At 35.9% G+C, this 21787-nt stretch overlaps 1 protein-coding gene across 4 annotated transcripts in view; it reads left to right on the top strand.

The window, feature by feature from the left end:
* Positions 1–1804: 1804 nt before the first annotated feature.
* Positions 1805–21787, top strand: part of tmem131 (transmembrane protein 131) — a 43652-nt gene continuing 23669 nt past the window's right edge. For 3 of the 4 annotated variants that reach the window (XM_067372594.1, XM_067372595.1, XM_067372593.1), the window contains exons 1-5: positions 1805–1945; positions 13483–13544; positions 16174–16214; positions 18917–18985; positions 20625–20745. In XM_067372594.1, coding sequence (XP_067228695.1) covers positions 1825–1945; positions 13483–13544; positions 16174–16214; positions 18917–18985; positions 20625–20745 — 414 coding nt within the window. In that variant the 5' untranslated portion in view covers positions 1805–1824. Of the gene's footprint in view, positions 1946–13482; positions 13545–16173; positions 16215–18916; positions 18986–20154; positions 20204–20624; positions 20746–21787 lie in introns of those variants that run through there. The other variant, XM_067372596.1, reaches the window with a different exon arrangement.

The following is a 21787-nucleotide window of genomic DNA, read 5'->3' as shown; positions in this document are numbered from 1 at the left end:
TGTTTTTCAAGCTGTCTGCAGATTCAGACTCTCATCTTTGGATGGCAGTTCTCAGCTAAAAACTCATGAGCTGTTATTATTTAAATTATTTGTTAATTATTCAATTCAAACAAACGAACAAACAGATCAAACAGATTGCTGTATCAGGTGTGGTTATAAGTACACCACATTAGAGAATATCAAATAAAGGCTTTAAATGTTTACAGTTACTCACAAGGTGCAGCAGTTATAATGAACAGATTAAAAGGGAGGTAATCATTTCTATTACTCACATGAGCTCAAAGGAATTCTAGCCTACTTGTTTGCGAAGTTAATTTATTTTTTTCATGCAGTGGATTCAATGGAGAGATGCAATGGAGACATAAAAGCACTATATGTTAAAGAATTATACATTCAGCAATATATTTGCACAAACACGCTTAATTTCATTGTATCACATGATCTTTTACTGTCCCACATGACAACATTAAACATCACTCTAATGGCTGAATGCCTTAAATGTAAACAGTATTCGGATAAGTTGATAAATAGAGCAGAACAAATAGGCGGAGGCAGTTTTTTTGAGTCACTGTCTAAAGAGATATACTATACACCTTTGCTTTTTACAGCCCTTATGGGCCCATAATGAACTGAGGTGTGTCCTCAATCACGAGGACAGCTGTTATCAGTCAGTCTATGGAGTAAATGTCTTAAGCCAACAATAATATTTAAACAGGAAAATATAAAGATCTCAGTGGCTCACATTCTTCTTTCATAATGCAAACACACTGGCTACATGAAAACTTTGTCAGCTTTGGTAAATATGTGCTTGCAAAAAGGAAGCATTGTGGACAAGGACATAACAAGGATGAAACATTTTAATGTATCAGTTTTAGATTTTAGACAGGAAACAAGTAATGTATTTAACATATAATGAAATGTAATTAAACCAAGTTTTTCAAATGCCTAGATTTCACACATATAGGCTACACGCAAGCAAACATGCAGTCTTCTGTCCCTACCATTATTTGGTTTGGTAATTTGAACGCAATTTATCACAACATTAATGTATCAGCATTTAGGAAAAAAATGTGAATAAATTCACCTGGTTTGTGTAAGCTTGTTTGCATGTGTTATATGCTTTCACTGTGCATGCAGGACTGATTTGCATGAAGATCGGGAAGGCTGTGTACAGTCATACAAAAGATAAAAGCCTATTCATGACTGTGTTCACTTCACATCTATTGCTATACCAAAGTCCAGTTAAGGACTAAAAAATTAATCTCAAAAAGTGAAATATTACCTGATTGGAAGGCACTAAAACTTACATAAATAATACAGGACCAAATGCTGACATTTACTTATCAATCTTTATGCATGTCACTAAACATTTTAGTAAGAGTACGCCGTTGACTCAGACTTAGTTGTTACAATTATTGTGGTTTGTACTTTTATGTTTATTCATTGTTTGCCTGAAAACTATAAAGTAAACATATTATTGTTGGTAATATGCAGTTTTTTGTGAGTTTAACAACAATAATAATAATAATAGCCTATAATTTACATTATTTAAATGAGCTGGTCATGTGATGTCAACATGGGGATGACTCGAACAATATACATAGAAGTCTTTATTTTGTGTGAGTTTACATCTTTTTATTCATTTTTCTCAAAAGTCATTCTCATTTTCATTAGAAAAAAAAAAGTTTATTGAGTGCACTGACATAGTAACAATGTTTTGTAGTTCACCTCGCATCCGCTGGGTGCCTGTCTTGAGTGAACTCGTGAGCGCTGTTTATATGAGCGCGCACACGACGCGCGCACGGCTAGAGAAACAGCAGCAGGATGGCGAGCAAGGACACAACACAGAGTTCCCCACATCCAACACGAACAAAATCATCATGTGTTGGACTTCTGCGCCTTTTATTTATTGCATTTATTCACGTGGCACAGGCGAACAAACAAGGTAACCCCCTGAAATGCGCTGTGTTTTTTTTTCAGCTGTTTTTCGCCAGTGTATATGGGTTGTGTATATATACACCGCGGCTTCACTGCAAGCTAATAACTGTTAGCTTCGAGCTTTAGCGCGTCAGAGAACAAAATTAGTATGTAGTCATGTCTTTTCCACAATATTGAATTCACAGCTCTGGGTTAGATGACATGCTACTGCTCTTGCTGTTTTTATTTTCTTGACGTAAAGCTGCTGGAAAATAGTGTTCAGAGACATTAGTTTAGCTTGAGTATTAAGCTAACAGGCTTAGTCATATTACATTAGCTATGCCACTAAACCTGTCTGAAGTTACTCTCACTCTCAAAAACAAAACAAAACAATGGCTTATGTGTTACAGAACTCAAACCTATCCAGGATAGGTTTTAACCTTTATAATAACACGTTTAATGAATATGTACATTGGTGACTAGTGGTGGTTCACGACTATTTTAGCTAATAAATGCGGGTTTGGTACTTAACAGCTAAGTTTTACGCTGTAAACAACGTTAATGATATGTCAGACCTTTAAATGCTATAACATCTTGTTATAGTAGTGGTGTGTGGGTAAATTAGCGGAAGGTTCAAGGTTAAAAGTAAAGTGTTAATGTGAGAGTTTTGTTTCTGAGGCCCAGGCTGTCAGTGACATGTCAACTAACTCAGAGAGGGAGGAGGAGGAGGTGACTGCATACTGCAAGTTCATGCAAGTTTTTACTATAAATCTTCTTGCTGCTCAAGCACAGTTAAATACAGTAGTTTTGTATGTTACTGGTTGTGATGTACTTGTGTGCAGTAATTTGTTGTTAAGCAATGTATCATATAGAAATTGAGTTGTTTGATTGCATTTGAGGGTTCCAGCACTGAATACCATTAGAGGTTCACAGAAATGACACTGTAAAAAAAAAAAAAAAAATCTTATCCAAGTGTAGAACATTTGGCTGTGTTTGCAAATGGAAAAGTGAGGGTTACAGTGCACTCTGACACAGTCCAGACATCAACCTCTTTGACAGGGCAGATGACCCAGTAAATACTAGTGCTGCAACTTGCTTATTTATTTATTTATTTTTGACTGTTTCTTAGGTTTTTTTTTTTTTGCTTGTATTGAAAAGACTGAAATTAAGAGATAGTTAGCCAAAAATAGTTTTACAAATGACACCAAATAGTTTTGGTGAACATTGACTTCCATTGTATGGAGAGAAAAAAAAATTCTCAAAACATCAAGTCATACAGAGTGGGTACATTTTTGGGTAAACTGTCCCTTTGAAGGACTTGTCAGTAGCCAGTGGTCGACCATTGTGGGCTTTTTATTGTCCAACATAAATGTCTGTAGAATTTGTGCACAGTATGCAATTAGTACTTATTTTACAGAATACTCACTCAATTTCCCTACTAAGGCAAATCGCTGTTACACATTTTGTCAAAATGAAGTTATGACAGAAATTAGTCTCTTGGTCTGTGGTTTGTTCTGTGATACCGGTTTGGCTATGCACAGTGGGAAACTATATCAAATCAGTTCGATCAAAAAATATTTAAGCCATTTCCCTCAATTCCAGTGTTGTCATAGATGCTGTTTTTTGGGGGAGGAATCATCCATTGGAAAGATTGTCAGTGGATTTTGTAACAGACACTGGGAGTAAATACAGGGAGGCAAACATATTGACTGATAAATTGACCTGGCCGATTGATCACTCTATCACTACTAGTCATGTAGTTGCATTAGTTTGGGTAGCAAAAAACATCATGCTCCGACTCATGCTTTAGCCCTGTAGATCAGTAAAGGTGCATGATCTCTGTCCTTCAGAGACAACATGTTTCTCTTCTCCATAATCCCTGGATTACTCTGCTTCTTTTGCCTGGACACCAGGGCAATCCAAATGTGATTTTAGGGCTCTAATGTGCATTTGCTCCTTGGTGATTAGTTCTTTTGTTGGTTCTGTGGTTGTTGTCAGAAATTATGTGAATAGTAGGCTATTTTTTACATATTGTGAGCAAAAATATACAGCTTGTGTTGAATGATAAATCAAATTCTTAAGTCAGTTATCAGTCCTTGTGAATATAAGTACAGTGTTTTGTTGTAGATGTGCAACGCTTATGGTCTAAGCCAAGTGACAGAGTAATAAACCTATTTCTCACTTCTTAGTTTTTTCTTTTTGAAAGTTTCTAAATGGACCTAATGGCTACAAAGAGACCACACAGAGACTTGAGCAGATGGGTTAGCGCTCTTTGGGAAGCACGTGTGAGTTAAGTGTTCTCACTCTTCCCTGGAAATGAATGCACCACTATTTCATTTACTGTGTCAACCCAGTTATTGACTGAAGAGACTCACTGATCACATGGAGTGTTTTTTCTCCTTTTAATTGAAGGAGGAATGTGTTTAACCCCTTGGCGGCCTATCTTCACGGGACAAGAATCCAGTTGTCAATGACATCACACTAGGCACGTGTCAGTAAAGCACTGACATCACAGTAAAGCATCTTTGTGATGATAAGCATGTGTGTTTAGTAGGTGTGTAACAGTTCAAATTACTCATGGTTCGGTTTGTATCACGGTTTTATGGTCATGGTTTTGGTATGGTTCGGTAGGGCTGGGCGATATGGCAAAAAAATAAAATCTTTTTTTTTTTCAGAACGATAGACCGATTCACGATTTCGATTTCGTTTTTTTTTTAAGCCTACTGTTTAATTAGTCAACTTTAAAACTTAACTACAATATGATTCAATTAACATTTTCTTTATTAACAATCTGGTTAAAAAAAGTTCCATTCCAAGTGCACCACACCTGAAGTGATCAACATGGTGTAAATGTAAAACAATTTGTTAAATATCTTTGCAGAAAATATGCCTGAAATATGAAGGCAAATGTTGTAAAACACATTACAAACTTATCTTAAACACATCCTATAATACTCAGAAATAATATAAAATAAGAAAAAGGCTAAATATTTTTTAGCCAAAAAGTAATAGCAATAAATAACACCAGTTATAGGCTATTATTTACAGCAAATGCTTTGTTAAAGGTGCCCTAGAATCAAAAATTGAATTTACCTTGGCATAGTTGAATAACAAGAGTACAGTACATGGAAAAGACATACATTGAGTTTCAAACTCCATTGCTCCCTCCTTCTTATGTAAATCTCATTTGTTTGAAAGACCTCAGAAAAACAGGCGAATCGCAACATAACACCAACTGTTACATAACAGTTGGGATCATTAATATTTACGCCCCCAATATTTGCATATGCCAGCCCATGTTCAAGGCATTACACAAGGCAGGCAGTATTAACGTTTGGATCTGTGCACAGCAGAATCATCAGACTAGGTAAGCAAGCAAGAACAATAGCGAAAAATGGCAGATGGAGCGATAATAACTGGAGAGTGCAGGGAGCGCGTGATTTAAAGGGACCGCAGCCTGAATCGGTGCATAGTTGATGCCCCAAAATAGGCAGTTAAAAAAATTCATTTAAAAAAAATCTATGGGGTATTTTGAGCTGAAACTTCACAGACACATTCAGGGGACACCTTAGACTTATATTACATCTTGTAAAAACTGGTTCTAGGGCACCTTTAAAACAGAAAAAACAGTAGCTTTCAGCCTGTCACCATCATGTAAACATGAAATATCAAACATACAGTAGTATTTCTTACAGGTTTTTGCTTTCCATTGCGCTATTTGTCCTATTGTTTTTATGTTTGGCGGACGTGTTTGGCTGTTGCACTCATGTCTCACATCTTTTGCTGTGCCTCACCCTTGAAACAGCATTCTAAAAACATGGTGGTCAAGTTAAAAAAAGTTAAACTCATGTTTAATAACTTTTTTTTTCTCATTCCATTGCCTGCGTCTCATTTTATAACGCAATAACGCATTTCTGAATGAACAGCCACCTAAAGGGGGTCGCACACCGGACACGTAGCTCGGCGCCGCGCAGCGTCGCGCCACGTCTTTAAAATTCGAACGCATTGTTTTCTATGAGAGTACGCACACCGGCGGCGACATTCGGCGCCTGTCCGAGGCGCCCAGCAACGACTCAGGAAGTTGTTTAAAATCCTGCCGCGCCACAGAGCGCCATGTACATTGTTTTACATTAAATGTATATTATATTTCTCTCAAATCGTCGTTAATGTACATTCTGACTTCACCCTGTGCTGCAAGATACATCAGTTTCACATTCTAAGTTTAACAGCTTGAATAGAGTCTAAAAATGTATAATATACGTAGCATTTTCTTTCTTTTTGCTTTGTTGTGCCATTTTTCCATGTACACTAACCTCAGTGCGAAATACTAAAGCATAGGCATGTAACGTTTCCCTGTTGACGTAAAACACTCCCATTGTGCAGCTTTTCTATCAGGAGTCGAGTCAAAATTGAGCTCGCGCGTATATAATGTGCGCGGCCGGTGTGCGATACCTGTGAGTTGTCAGAGACGCGACGCTGCGTGGCGCCGATTTTCGCGTACAGTGTGCGACTCCCTTAAGAAGCGATGTGTTCTACTTTCATAGAGCATTACATGAGTGCGGTTAATCAGGCACGCCGGCACCATCATGTGGTCAGATCATTTTCTTTTCCTAACGGATATCATTGCTATACTGTCAACATGCCTAATTGTAATGCTTGCTAACATTTTTATTCAAAATCGTGATTTCTCGATTAAAAAAATAATAAAATTGAGGCAAAACATTACATTTCTTATTTTTCGAAAAATCGAAAAAGTACCAGCCCCACGGTTCGGTATGAAAAAAGGACCACTGTCAATTACAAATAAAGAAAATAAGAACAAGTAATCAAACTACAAGTAATAGCACATATTATTTATTAATAAACTGGTTTCAAAAAGATGCAGTTGACGATGCTGCAAAAATGAACATGAAGATGACAACACTGACTCGCCATCATATAGTGGACGAGCCTTTAGAGAAAAATGCACCTTTCATATGGATTACATAATCAGATAGTATTTGTTTTTTGATTCAGATTGGTTAATTTATGTTATTTTAGTTTCGAATTATGTAATTTTTCTTATATGTATTACCAAAAAGTTGTTTCCACTGTTATCAGGAAAAAATGCAAGTGATCGCGCCAATGCCTCCATGTCATGCAGTAAGCACGCTATACTTCAGCATCCACAATCCGCACTAACACTTGGATATGAGCCTAATAATAACGCACATTTATCTAGGTTAATGTTAGAGCAAGCGGCCAAGTAAAGTTGCTACTACTTGCATGTTTCAAATGATAAGCCATATTTGAGGTCAAAGGATGAGTCGAACTTTTGAATTACCTGCTCGACATACTGAAATTAATACAGACACAGCGGCTTGTCCCCTTCGCTTGCCATGCTGAACTGCAACACACCAATGTGAGGAACTGTGATTTCAGCAAAAGATTGGACAGCTACTCTCACGTGAAATGCATGTGGAGCGTATCCGTTGACAGAAATATACATTAGTGGAACTCTGTCTATTTTACAATATTTTTCTTTTTCACCAAACCATATATACACGGTTCGACTTTTTTTTGTTTTTGTTTTTTTTTTTAACCGTAAATTTTATTACACCCCTAGTGTTTTATACATATGTACACGTGTGTGTATATACCTGGAGATACATATACATACATACGTACACATATATATTTAAAGCTTCATTTTTAACGTCCAATACTTCTTTGGTTTATCTTGACCTGGTTTATCTTGACTTTTTATCTTCTTTTGACATGTGGTTCTGCAATTATAGTTGTTAAAGTAGCAGAATTTGTGTGATGTCAGCATGTGAAAGTTGTGAAAAATACTCAATCTCCTTCTTTCAAGGTCTTGGCTTATCTGCTCAACAGATGACTGAGAGAAGGGAAATGGTTGATTCTTGATCGAGAGATGCTCAATCGCCATTGCATAATTCTGTTCATGGGTGCAACAGCACATAGTGTTCTAGCTTTTCAAGGCCTAGATCTCACACAGTGTTAGGGTCTCAGCTGAGCATGAAATGTTTAAATGTTCTGTGATTGATTCACTCGCTTCAGTTTCTTTCCAGTGCTGGAGTGATTGAGTAATATAGCAGTCAGTGCCTCATGCAATGGCCTGAACTACAGTTGTCTATTAGGGGTGTAAGAAAATATCGATACACGTCAATATTGCAATATTATGTTTGGCGATTCTGTATCGATTCTCAAAAACACTGTATTGATATTTATTTATTTATTTACATCCAAGATTTGTGGCTTTGTGTTTGGTTTAACTCCAACCGCTAGTCACTAGATGGCAGTGTTCTCTCAGAACGTAAAACTGACGCGGAGAAGAGCAAGGCGCTTGCATCACTGGCGTTAGCATTAGCAAACACAGCTCACAAGATGATAGAATTATTCCGGCTTCCGCCGCGAGCTCATGTGGACTCATTTTGGCTTCAACTAAAGAAACCACATGGAGATCGACAAGAGTCGATTGTTTAAAAAATTTTAAAATTCAATGCTCCGGAAACCCATTGAATCTGAGAGTTTCGATAGAATAAGTAATATGTACTGCATATATACAATAACAAAATAAACACACAATAAAAATGACAGCTGAAAGAAAGCATCTGATCATAGCGAATGTGGATATGTTTGCGCCAGCTGTGTTCAGCACTTCAGTGAAGGCATGTTTATTTAACTAGCACTTTAAGCAAAAGACTGCTTTAAAGCAAGCAGCTTTACAGTATCAAATATGGAAAAGTCGTGCGGTAATGGAACGGACTATGATGAGTTTCTGTTGTTAAATAATTTAGAAATTAAAAACTGCTATTCTATGAACCATTAAAACATACACCTAAATAATCCTGCAGTCACTTTATTTTCCCTTAACTTAGATTGCACAAAATAGTGATTTGTGATATAAATGCAAATAATACTGTCTTGATTAAATAAAATAAAGTTTATTTGTCAGGTTTTATGCATATGGTGGTGTGTTCTTTGTCAGTTTTTTCTAAAATTAGAACCTCTTTCTAAAAAACATGAACTAAAACAGTATATTGCCTTTCTTACAGTATCACAATATATCGTACCATAACTCCTGTATCGTGATGCGTATCGTATCGTATCGCCAGATTCTTGGAAATATACAGCCCTATGGTCCATAGGTCTATCTATGTTTCACTAAAAGGAATCCATCATAGGTGTGTGTACATGAGCAAGAATTAGTTTCCGGAGTAGCATGTTGTTTTTGCTCGTTCAGCAGCAGCTTGCTCCCTGCCACTGTCTCTCTACAAAGCCAATAGTGAAGGGTCTGTCTGACACACATTCCTCACACTACAACATCCATGATTGTCTTTTGGCGTTTAAAAAATGTATGTGTAGAAACCACTTTTGTTGAAAGGAACACAAGCTTTATCTACATTTGTCTGGTATCCCTGTGAATGGTGTGGTATTGTTAACATGTTTGACCAAGCATCAGTTTAAGAACTGAGATTTCCATGGAGTTCCATTTACACAAGCTCTTCATGTATAGCAGGGCTCAAGTATAGAGGCCAGTGGTTCAAATTTTTACTTGCACTGGCCCCACCATGAAGTAATAAATAAATAATAATAATAAAAAAGACCTTAATTATCATTTTCATTGTTTTTGATCCATAACATTAAATAATAAATAAGGTTATGACAGCAAAAACTACAAGCCTGAATCATATACATTTCAAATATTGTAGTAAACTGTCCGTAACAAAATAAGAACAAACAATTAAATTATGAGCAATAGCACACATAAATGCAACAAAACAAATATACAAATGAAATAAACAATGCTGTGTTTGTGTGTCGTAGGTTTCGTGATAACGGAGATGGAGGTAAACGCATAATCTACTACGTGACTGAAAGAGCAAAACGTAACTGATAGTTCTTATAGTGCTGGTTTAGATCCTACTATGTAGTAGGAGCTAATTTAGTTCCCCCAAAAGAAGTTCATAGAACTAAAATCGTTCCTAGTTCCTGTGGTGGGAACATGCCAAAATCCTGGTACTTTAGCCAATAATTCTAGAAACCCTATAGATTAATCCTTATTAAAGGGGTGATGAACTGAGAAATCAAATTTTTCTTGAGCTTTTGAAATATAAGAGCTCTTATTAAGAATATCCTGTAAGTTTCAGAACTGAAAACTTCCTTGTTAGTCCAAAAAAAGCTTTTATTGACAGCAGACACAGCAAACGATAGGATTTTCAAAGTGGGGATCTATGACGTCAAAGGGCAGCAAGGACCATCTCCGCAGAAGATCAACGCCTACTTCATCACTGCCTGTTTAGCCCCACCCACCGATTCGCGCATGACATGCAATAGAATAGGTAGCCTAAGTAACATAGGCCTACATGGTGCTAAACCAGATCGAGCTACCAAGCAGTAAACATGCGGTTGAGGATTACAAAATATTGTGCAGTGCCTGGACTCGACAGTAATGTGACAACATATAAGTAACTGTGTTAATTCTAATGCCTGATCTGAAATGTAATGATTTGTGTACAGTCATGTTCTTTGTCTGTGTGTCAGTAAATCAGACCCATGACTAAACATCAACTTGCGTTGTTTCTCTTAGTAGGATGAAAATAATGTTATTTAACGGTGATTAAATTATATAAAGAAAGTGATCAAAGAAAGCTCCCTTTGCAATCGTTGGAGCAGCGCGCAAGTTTATCAGTGACTGACAGGTGCAAAACTCTTCACAAATCTCTTAATTATATCGCGTTTACACTGTTATTGAAGTTGAAAGCATTTGTTAGTGTACAGAAATTGAATTGCAATGACAAGATCACTGCTTTCATGCGCTCAACATGTCTGTGATTGGCTACAGTGTTCATCTCTGCAACCTTTCATGCCACGATGTAAATATAATGCCATAAATCTAAATGTAATTGAACACTTTTCACGATTAGTTAATCTTGAGAGCTGTAATAGTAAAAACGCGCTAATAGAGAGAGTAATACTTAGCTATTTCAAATGGAAAGACGTTAGCCAATCACAGCAGTGGGCGTTTACACTGAAGTCTCACAGCAGACACGCTCCTTAAAACAGAGCGTTCAAACCAGTGGGCTAAAATCAGGGTAGGAAAAATGCCTTTTATTTATAAATTATGACAATTTTGGATGTAAAAAGCATACTAACATTATAAATGCACCCCAGGAAATATTATAAAACAATAAAACAATGCAGTTCATGACCCCTTTAAAGGCGCTCTAAGCGAAGTCACACGTTTTTAGGCCAAAACATTTTTTGTCACATACAGCAAACATCTCCTCACTATCCGCTAGCTGCCTGTCCCCTGAACACACTGTAAAAAACGCTGTCTCTGTAGTCGCCACAAGCTCCGAAAACGGCAATAAAAACAAACTGGTGCAGCCTGGACCACTTAACATAATAAACACGCTCCAGCCAATAACCGACAAGCAGCGTCAATACGCAAGCTACTTACATTTTAAATGCACGTTCATGACTGTTTCAGGAAGCACGGAGGGGAGGGCCAGGAGGAGGAGGAGGAGGGAGGGTCTAGCTAGCCTCTGTTTTGTTTGACAACACTTCGAACATCAACAGGAAGTTACTCCGCTCAGAATCGCTTAGAGAGCCTTTAAAGTTACAAAAGTTATTCAGTCAAGAGCAGTGAGTGATTTTTTTTTTTGTTCTTTTTTTTCTTTTTTTCTTTATCCTTTATCCTTTAATTAAAAACAAAGACATTACAAAACAAAGACAGCATTAGGTTTATTAGGCTGCTGTCACTTTAAGAGCTGCATGCCCGGATCCAATTACACAAGTGCTTTATTTCTCAACTGTTTTGCTCACTTAAGACATAACAGATTATGAGGATACTCGCCAATACGGGCATTTTAACATAAGTTTGTGTGAGTGTATCAATATATCAGAAAGGCAGCTTGAATTGAGTTCTATTTTGCGTTTTGTTGCACTTGAATATTTAAATTGGCAAGGCTTAAAAACACCTGCAAATGATAAACTTTTGTAGCAATGCAGCACTGGCCCAATCGGGCAAATGACCATTTTGTCAACTGTCCCGAGCGTCGTTTATGTTGGCACAGGGCTACTGGGCAGTCCTTATTGTTGAGCTCTGGGAGTTGTAAAATAGATGCCGTTTAGCTCAGAATTTGAATGTGTTAGGAAAGTTTTAAACCTCTTTACAGGTGGCTTTGTACATGAATCCTCTTGTTTCTGTGGCGTTTTTAAGAAAAGTTATTATGAGTATATGTGGTAAGGGATCTCTGATGTGTAAAGATGCTTTTAAACATTGAACCTCCAGACTGGCAGACTCACACACACTATGGAATTTTGTTGTGAATCTGATCTATTTAAAATCACCTTGCCATGACAGTATCTTGGCACAAATTTGACACACAAAAAAACCACACAGCTAAATGCAGAAATACATTGTCAACAATATTGAAATTATTCATAAATTAGACAAAGATATTTAATTGTTGTTTAAATGTTGTTTCATTTAAAAAAAAAAAAATCTCTTTTTGGAGTAGGGCATGTATATTGATTATATTGCGACACCCATATTTTAGTATTATTTATTAAATGATGCAGCCCACAGATATCAGTTGATTTTGTTTTTGCCCAAATCTAAAATGATGGGAATTGATCCAGTTGATGCTTGACTCAAGATTTAATTAATGTTTGTTGATGAAATGGACTCCACACCTCTCTAAATTAATTGTATGATGTAACATGATGTGGTGTGGAAAGTGATGCGTTTTGTGTACCCCTGAAAGCTTATACGAGAGATGTTTTGAGCTTCATGAGCGTGACCAGCCTCTGTCACTATAAACTTCACTAGAGTTACAGACCTGCAGACTAATAATAGCACTGCAAGTAGACTGACATGAAGCTGAACATGAGAACTCGGCAGCTCAGGAGGACTTTCCTTTTGCCATCTGTTAATCTGTAAATAATCTGCTCCTGCTCAAAGAACTTCTGATGTTATGTTTTAGTATAATCAGAAGAAGAATTTCATTAGCTGACAGTATGGATGTTAACTCACGGTTTTACAGTTGGCTTAACTTTATTCAGTGTCCAGTTTTTTTTTATTTACTGTCATCAGTGGTTGTTTGAAGGAAATTGATGATATAATGATAAAGTGATGAAGATACTCACTTCAAACATCTGAAAGCAGATTGAGGTAAACTTCATGTTGACCACATACATTTCTGACATTTCAATTTCTGTTTTGCTTGCTTTTTTGCTATTTCCTGGCCTCAAAAACTGTTTTCAGGAAGCTGTGGCAACTTTAGCTTCTCTTACAAAGTAGCACACGAGACAGTGAAACTATATGGTTCTCCACACTCCTTAATCAAGAGCTCACTTGAGACATATGCAGACAGCGAATGATTGCAAAATGACTGTAATGATTCCCTGTCTCTTCAGTCCTTTGTGTTTCCTGATGGGTAATTGTGTCCAAATCTGATACACCCCTAGAGAGCCACTTGCACACACTGCATAAACCTGCATGGCATTGTTTGCTGATATTCAAACCTCATGGGAATTTGCTCTGTCTGTCTACAGCTTTCATACAGTCAGACAACATCCTGGAGGTACTACACTTTGGGGAAGGAGGCCTCTTGCAGGTACGTTTTTTTGTGACTGCGACAGCTGATAGCATGAAGCTTGCATTGCAGTGTAAAGGCCATGTTCAACCTTTTTTTGAGGTTGAACTGTGATTAAATATCACAAACCCTGATGTAGTAAATAAATGACAAACAAATTTGGTCATGATTAGTGGATAAGAATGGAGTAACTTATTGTAAAGGTAGTGAGGCTATCCACAGATGATTTAAAAAAAAAAAAAAAAAAAAGGTGTTAGTCACTTCAATGCAAGTTTTGTTCACAGAGCAGCAAAAACAAAAACACTATGTCAACTGTGAAGTGTTTTGAAGCTGTTTTGAAACAGAGTTAAAGGAATAGTTCACCCAAAAATGAAAATTATCCCATAATTTACTCACTCTCAATCCATCCTAGGTGTATATGACTTTGTTCTTTCAGCCAAACACCATTGGAGTTATATTAAATAATATCCTGGCTCTTCCTAGCTTTGTAATGGTTTTGAATGGCGCCCAAGTTTTAAAAGCTCCAATAAGCACATGCATCCATCATAAAAGTAATTCATACGATTCCAGTGGGTTTTCCTATGTCATACATCGGGTCAGATATCACCGTTCCGCCGGAACTTGACTCTCTTGTGAACACATCTACGGCCGTTGCCGGAAGCCAGTGATTTATAGTTTATAAAGTTTTAAATAACCAATCACATCGCTTCAGAAGGCTTTTAGTAACCCACTGGAGTTGGATTACTTTTATGATGGATGGATGCGCTTATTGGAGCTTCAAAAACTCAGGCACTATTCAATGCCATTATAAAGCTTGGAAGAGGCAGGATATTATTTAATATAACTGATTTTGCAGAAAGAAGGTCATACACCTTGGATGGCTTGAGGGTGAATACCCATTTTTGGGTAAACTATTCCTTTAATGAATCAAATTAACATTGTTTTCCAATTTCACATTTTTATAGTAATATTATTATTAACAACCTTAATGTTATGTATGTTATACAGTATTTGAGGAAGTAGAGTGTGATGAAGTGAAATAAAAACAAACATAGCACATCTTCCTCTTGGTTTGTCTGGATACATAAACGCACAAAGCTGGTGCAAATCGATTAAAGCTAATAAACATACTGAGGGCCTTTATGAGACAGTTATATTAATGAATCTTTCAAAAGAACTCTCAAATGGTCTTGCTAAATTGTTTGCGCAATTATTGATTTAACATCAGTTACGAAAGGTGTCATTGATTTTGTTTTGTTTTCTTGTCTCACCTTCTGTTATGTAAGGGTTATGTGATTTTTATATATTTAAATTGTATTGTAATAAAATAAAATATTTTATAATAATTGTATAATTTTGTAAGTTACGCAGGTATTAGGTGTTGGAGTTTCTTTTCCCCCTCTGAAAAAACAAACTTCTGTAAGAAAGACTTATGCCCATTTCAGACTACACGATTTTAGCCCGGTTTTGCCACGATCTGCTTGACGTTGTAGGGATTTGTAAACTGCAATGGGCGTCAGGATGCAAGATTCGATCATTTCAGTGTAGTGTGTCGTAGTGAACGACAACCGATACCGCATCTGTGATGCTTTACGATGTCTCGACAGAAAGACTAGATTTTTTTTTTCAAGGAAAAGAAGGAAATCCAAGTATCCATGCAATCTAGATATGTGTCCACTTTTTGGTTTTTCTGATGACAAGACAGCAAAACACACTGCTAGCCATTGTTTGTTTACTATGCTCACGGCACCTTCTGTCAGTCAGTAGTCCCGCCTTCTTTGATGACAGCACGCACGTGGTTAAAGATGGCGACTGATGAATGGTCGGGTAGCGACATGTAGTCTGACATGTTTCTTGTCCACGACACGATAATATTTTAGGAGTCAAAATCATATATAATCTGGCACAATGACTCTCGTAAACAACAAAAATATTGTGTAGTCTGAACCCGGCATTACACAACCACATAAAGTAATTAGCTGAATTGAATGAATATTGTGAAATATCACTTTTTTGTGATACTCCAGTTGTCAATTTAATTTTTACTCAAGGTTGATGAGAGCTTTGCAAAGCTTTAAAGCTTTATCTAATTTTATGTTCGATTAAGGCTTTTGTTTTATCTTTTTATAGTACTGTATGTTTCATTCTTTGCAGTACTAGTCATGGTTTATTAGCCTTAAAAAAGGTGTGGCAGCGTAAACAATTTTGTCAAATGGATTTCATTGCACAATAAAGTGTTCCCTAATAATATAAAATATCTGAGCAGTTTTGAAATGATAGGCTAGCTGTAATAGTCCCTTGAATGGACTATGAACTCTCTGATCTTTAGTGGTTTTGTGTACATGTGAGTTTGGACTTTTGTGGAAATGTTAAGGTTTTTAAATAGACCAAACCATACTCCCTGTCCGGCTTTTTCCATTTTATTTTAGTCCTACAGAAGTGAACCTCAGTGAGGACATGTCCACCAGTCTAAAACACACTCAGTGTACACAAACAGTAGCCCATACATATAGCAAGACTTTAACACTTTGGTGGGACATGTTTAACCTAGACCATCTGTCTATTTAACCTACTCTGTCTCTGCTTTAGTTGTACTGCTTATGGGTACTATTAATTTTAGAAGCTAATTTTGTTTCTTTTCTTCTTACAGACAGAGTCTGATATTGATCTTAGCTTATATCGTCAAAAAAGGTAAGGTTACATACACCCAGAGATTTTCTTCTTGCTTTGTTTTGTATGTGCTTGGCCAGAGCTAGCATGTGGTTTATATTAGACTGTCCAAGAAACATTTGTTTGGTACTTAACGAGACACGTGAACTGAACCTTCCCACTAAACTATGAGATGTTCCTGTGCTCAAGGGAAAAAAAAACAACTGAGCAAAAAAACACCAGCTGTCATTTCATCAGACTTCCTTCGCATTTCAAATGATTTAATCAGATTCAGATACTCTCTTGATGGTCATTTGGCACTCCGTAAATTGTCACACAGCGGACGAAGGAAATGAATCAGTGGAAGACTGAACGGCGTGTTTATGCTGTGGCATTTTAGGTACTTCAGTGATTTTTACTATGTAGATCGGAGTTCAGGTGATTATCAGGTATTTCTGTCCCCTGTGAATATCTATCATATTGAGTTTATGAAGAGTTACACAACTCCGTCCTTTAAGTTTGTAGACAGAGGAACTGGTGTTAAATAGCAACAAGTCAGACGGAAAAGTTATTGTTCTCTTAAAAGCCAGAAGAATTTTCATGTTCACATTCCACCTTAAATGTTTTTATTTCAGGTGTGCTTTGAACTAATTCCAGTAGATCAACTTTTTGTGTACTAGGTGGCCTATTCATTTGCTCAACCAATCACAGCTTTCCAGCTCGAGGGATTTGCCAACCTACTCTGCTGTATATGTTAGCGGTGGCTGGTTTTCATTGGCTGATTGTCTTTATGACTCGTCATCTCAGCTGAAAGAGGAGACGCCATCACATTGTCATGTACAGTTTAGCATGCATGCCAAGTGTAGTGCAAGCAAGAAAATGAGGAAGCAAGAAAACATGTTTTTTTTTTCTTTTCTTTTTTTCTTTTTTTACAAAAATGTGTAGCTTAGTGGTCTAGTGTTTTTCTCTTATGCTTATGGATGGACAGTTTTTCTGTTGTGTTTTCAATCTAGTGTCTACTTATAGTGGTGTTTTTATTGCAACTACTTAGGGTAATTTTTTTTATATTTTTTTACTGCAGTTGGGAAGTGGTTGACACTGCTGTGTTAGGGACTTTGTTGCAGCTATTTTTCATTTTGTGGTTTGTGCCACCGGACCAGTCAGCCTAGTTAATGCCTTTTGACACTTTATATTTGAAGAATTTCTCTGATCTCATCCCACAGAAACATTGCATTACACATTAACATGTTTTATGTGTGGCAAATTAATCTGCTGGTGGTGTATTTATTTCACCCTTTAGCTCAATTCTAGTTCATTTTGTCTAAACTGTGTAGCATGAGATTATTTTGCCACTGTTTATTTGAGTCAAGCTTTAAAATCATCTACATTTAGTTCATATTGGTGTTTGTTATCCGTGCATAAGCTGCAGTTGAGAGATTCACAAGATACAGGCTGTATTTCACGCTCACACATCGGCGTGCGACTAGACGTGTCACTTTCTGTTAATCCACAAATATGCTGCTAGTCTTGCTCTGGAGAGACAATGTCTTTAGTCAAGTAGAATGACTAATGTGTCTGTCACTCTAACACTCTCATGATTTGAGAGCCATTATAAGTTTATTTTAGTAGGTTTACATAAGCTTTGCCTTATGCGCAGATTTTTGGGGTCTTGAATATGAGTCTGTTTTAGAATGCGTTGCCCCTCTATGAAAGCATTTGTTATGTTAGTAAATTGCCAGTGGAGAGAGTCTGTAATGAATAGTTCTATAGTAGAATTTCTTTAAGATCCTGTTAAAATCAGGGTTTACTCTAGTCTTTTATCTAGAAATTAAAATTAATAGTAATTTGTAATGATTAGTTATTATTATCATTATTATTATTTTAATTTTTTATTTTTAAATTATCCATTGGTATAATTATGTATTATTATAATTGATGATAATAATTGTTAGTTAAATAATAGTCATCATCAAATAAGTAAATAATTAAAAAAAAACTAATAAATATTATTATACGCCCATAAAAACAGCAAAGACTTCATTTCAAATAATTTTTTCTTAGTTACTAACTAAATCAGATCAGCTTCCCAATGTAATTTTTTCCTGTGATCTTAGAATTGAAAATTTAATTTAGCTACAGTTAATTCTTCAACTAAGTTTTGAAGTGAGTTTGCTAATAAATATCCTTGAAGGCAAATATATTGTTATAAAAACAATGATAATATCTTAGGCCACATTAGTGGGGCACACCCTAAAATAATTGATATCTGACCCAAGGGACCATATCGTTTATCATGGATTCATTTTACTATTTAGTCTGCCATTTGCAAAGTCTTGCCCAAAAAATGAGGAGATTAGTGTTAAATGAAATATGGTACAACGGGGAGGGAGGTTGTTAAAGATTTAAAACTCTGAACAAATATATGTGTGAATGTGGTTTGGTTTTGATCCAGATCTCTGAGTCAAATGCTTGCCCAGTGGAAGGAAGGTTTACCTTAGTAGGTTCCTGAACTTTAATGTTTGGTGTAAACCTGATGCTTCCATGCTAGACAAAGACTATTTGTTACTGTTATGTGTAAGTGTGGGTGTATCTTTCTCTTTGCCTGAAGGGAAATAGAGAGGCGTCATTTGATCCTCAACAGGCCATGTTGTGGTGTGAATAAAAAGCACATCACATTGGATTACAAAATCTGGTGTCTCCCACTGTGAGCCCCCCTCATTTACTGTGTTCCCTTGCTCTTGCAGTGCATCCTCTCAGCGGGGGAACAGCAGACCCATACGCTTTGAGCCTCCAATGCTGGACTTTCATGAACAGTAAGGCAACTCTAACTGGGTAGTTGACATGACATTTAAAGCAGTGACGGCACAATCCTACAAAACCATATGATATTGAAACATCTAAAACAATTTTTTTCTATTTATTATTTAATGATGCATGAATATTTATGACAAGCCACTATTTATTGCGATTTTATATGAAAAAAATGAAAAGGTGAAAAGACAAGTCACAGTCACTTAAAACATACTATTATATTATATTATATTATATTATATTATATTATATTATATTATATTATATTATATTATATTATATTATATTATATTATATTATATTATATTAGTTTAGTTTAGTTTAGTTTAGTTTAGTTTAGTTTAGTTTATATTATGCTTGCTTAGTATCACTTTTCTAGATTTAAAAAATGACCAGTTTGTCAAAATTCTTCAAGTGAATAAAGAAAAAAAAAATATTTTAGTAAGTTCCTTAATAGCTTGCTATTGGAGATAAATATAACAAGCTATATATAATTATAAACTGATTACAACTTTTCCTTTAGGTGACCTAATCTAAGTAATGCTGGGTGGTTTTCCACAGAAGTTGCACTTGAATGAAGTTATATTACACAGTTTTTATTTAAAGAAAGTGTCAACACCCTTCCCTGCCTCATTAGATGCATTAGTTTTATTAGCTCACTCCCCAGCAGGTCAGGTGATCTCAACAGCCTATGACTCAAAGAACGTTCCATTCTTTGGTGATCATTTACAGATCTGTTCAATTTGTAGTCTTAAAGTGAATTGGCTTTTTACACAAGGATTTACATGAGAATTTCTAATGGGTTTTTAGAATAGCAGTTTTCAGTTTATGAATGAAATAAAGTCTCTGGTTTACATTACTTGAATAACCTTTCCTGTTTTGTTCTACAGTATAAATAAATGACATCATAAAATGATGAATAAACTGTGAAATGTTTGTTTTAAAGAGCCTTTCTAAAGCATTTATACTTAACTGCTTTGTTTTCCCGTCTATGTGCCTTACATAGTTATCATTTATGCAGTTTGGAATGCACTGTCTGTCAGTGTGTGGATTTGTAAAACAAGCTTCCTAATATTGTCCTTACAAATATGGGTGTATGAGATTTTTCTGCTGGTGTTCTACCAGATAACCCTTACTTCACTCCCTCTTCTTTGCATTATTTTATGCTAAGTTTGAAGTCTCTTCTACTTCCTATGGAGTCATTGTACAGCATTGATCAGGCCAGTCCCTCTTTTACCAGCAGCAAGCAATAGAACCTCAGATAAATTTGTATCTCATCCTGTATCTTGTGTTTTAATCTCATACTGATAGCATGTGTGGCCAAACAGTTTATTTATGTTATTCATTATTTAACATTTAACAACAATTATTTGTCTTATGATTTTATCAAAACACTTTTTAACAAATTGATTTTGTTTATATATACTTGTGTATAAGCTGATAAATAGAAATGAGCCACCTCAAATGCTGAATTGATTATTTTTTTTTAGTTTACTTGATTCTAATTTGATTTAACATTAAAAAATTAGTCATTTTCATAGGTTAAAGCAATGATTGACTCAAGATTGAAGTCACTATGTACCATACTCTTCTGTCCTTTTCCTGGATGCTAAATGTTTTTTTTTTCTTTGCATTCCATAGGCCAGTTGGAATGCCAAAAATGGAAAAAGTTTACTTACACAATCCAAGTTCAGAAGAAATAAGTTTAATATCAATATCAGCAACAACATCACATTTTCATGCATCCTTTTTTCAGAATAGGGTAAGTATTTTATTTTACACATATACATATACATTAAACGTGTGTGTGTCATGGTTAAATCATTGAGTTATTTCATACACTACCGTTCAAAAGTTTGGGGTCAAAGATTTTTTTTTTAAAGCAATTAATGCATTTTTAATTAATTAATTGATTCAATTTAAATAATGTTCTTTTGAACATCTAAGAATCTTGAAGAAAAAAAAAAGTATTATGGTTTCCACAAACATATTAAGCAGCACAACTGTTTTTATATGTTGATGCTTTTGAGCACCAAATTAGCATATTAAAATGATTTCTGAAGGATTTCTGAACACTTCACACTTAAGTCTGCAGTAATGGCTGATTATTTATTTCAGCATTTATTTCATATTTCACAATATTACTGTTTCTGATGTGTTTTTGTTTAAATAGATGCAGAGACTTCTTTCATAGACATTAAAAATCTCACTGACCTCGAACTTTTGAACAGTTGTGTATTTATCACAGGGAAACCCTAGGTGTGATCTACAAACTAGTACTGAGACAGTTGTGACTTCCTGTTCAAACCTAGCAAAAAAAGAACAAAAGAAATGTTCTTTTAACTTGCGTGCCAGCTGCTGGAAATGCCTCATCTTATTGTGTAGCGCAGGACATGACATAAATAAACGTCTGAGCTCACACCAAAGCTCATCTGACAAAGACATCCGTGGAGAAATCTCCTTCATAATTTTGATGTGTGAAGGGAGTAATTTAATGTCACCCTTACACACATTCACGTCAGTGAAACAGCAGGACGCTGACCTCACTGAAGCTTCTAATTAAAGCTTTTAGTGTGTGTGTGTGCTCACACTCCAGGCGGTTATAAATTAAACACATCCCACCTGTTCCTGACACCTGCATAAATCAGCTCCTCTCTGCCCTGGCTAATGACTTGTGGTCGACCAGATTCGATAATCAGCAGCCGTAAACTCATTGTACTCTTGGTGTTAACATTCATTTCGGGTACTACATTTGAAATTGGACGATGCTAAACACAAGTGTAAACTGGGTCAGAAATGTTTTC

Source organism: Chanodichthys erythropterus, chromosome 21 (assembly GCF_024489055.1).
Source record: "Chanodichthys erythropterus isolate Z2021 chromosome 21, ASM2448905v1, whole genome shotgun sequence".
Lineage (NCBI taxonomy): Eukaryota > Metazoa > Chordata > Actinopteri > Cypriniformes > Xenocyprididae > Chanodichthys > Chanodichthys erythropterus.
The sequence above is the reverse complement of the archived record's forward strand: the minus strand, read 5'-3'. Positions and strand labels throughout refer to the sequence as shown.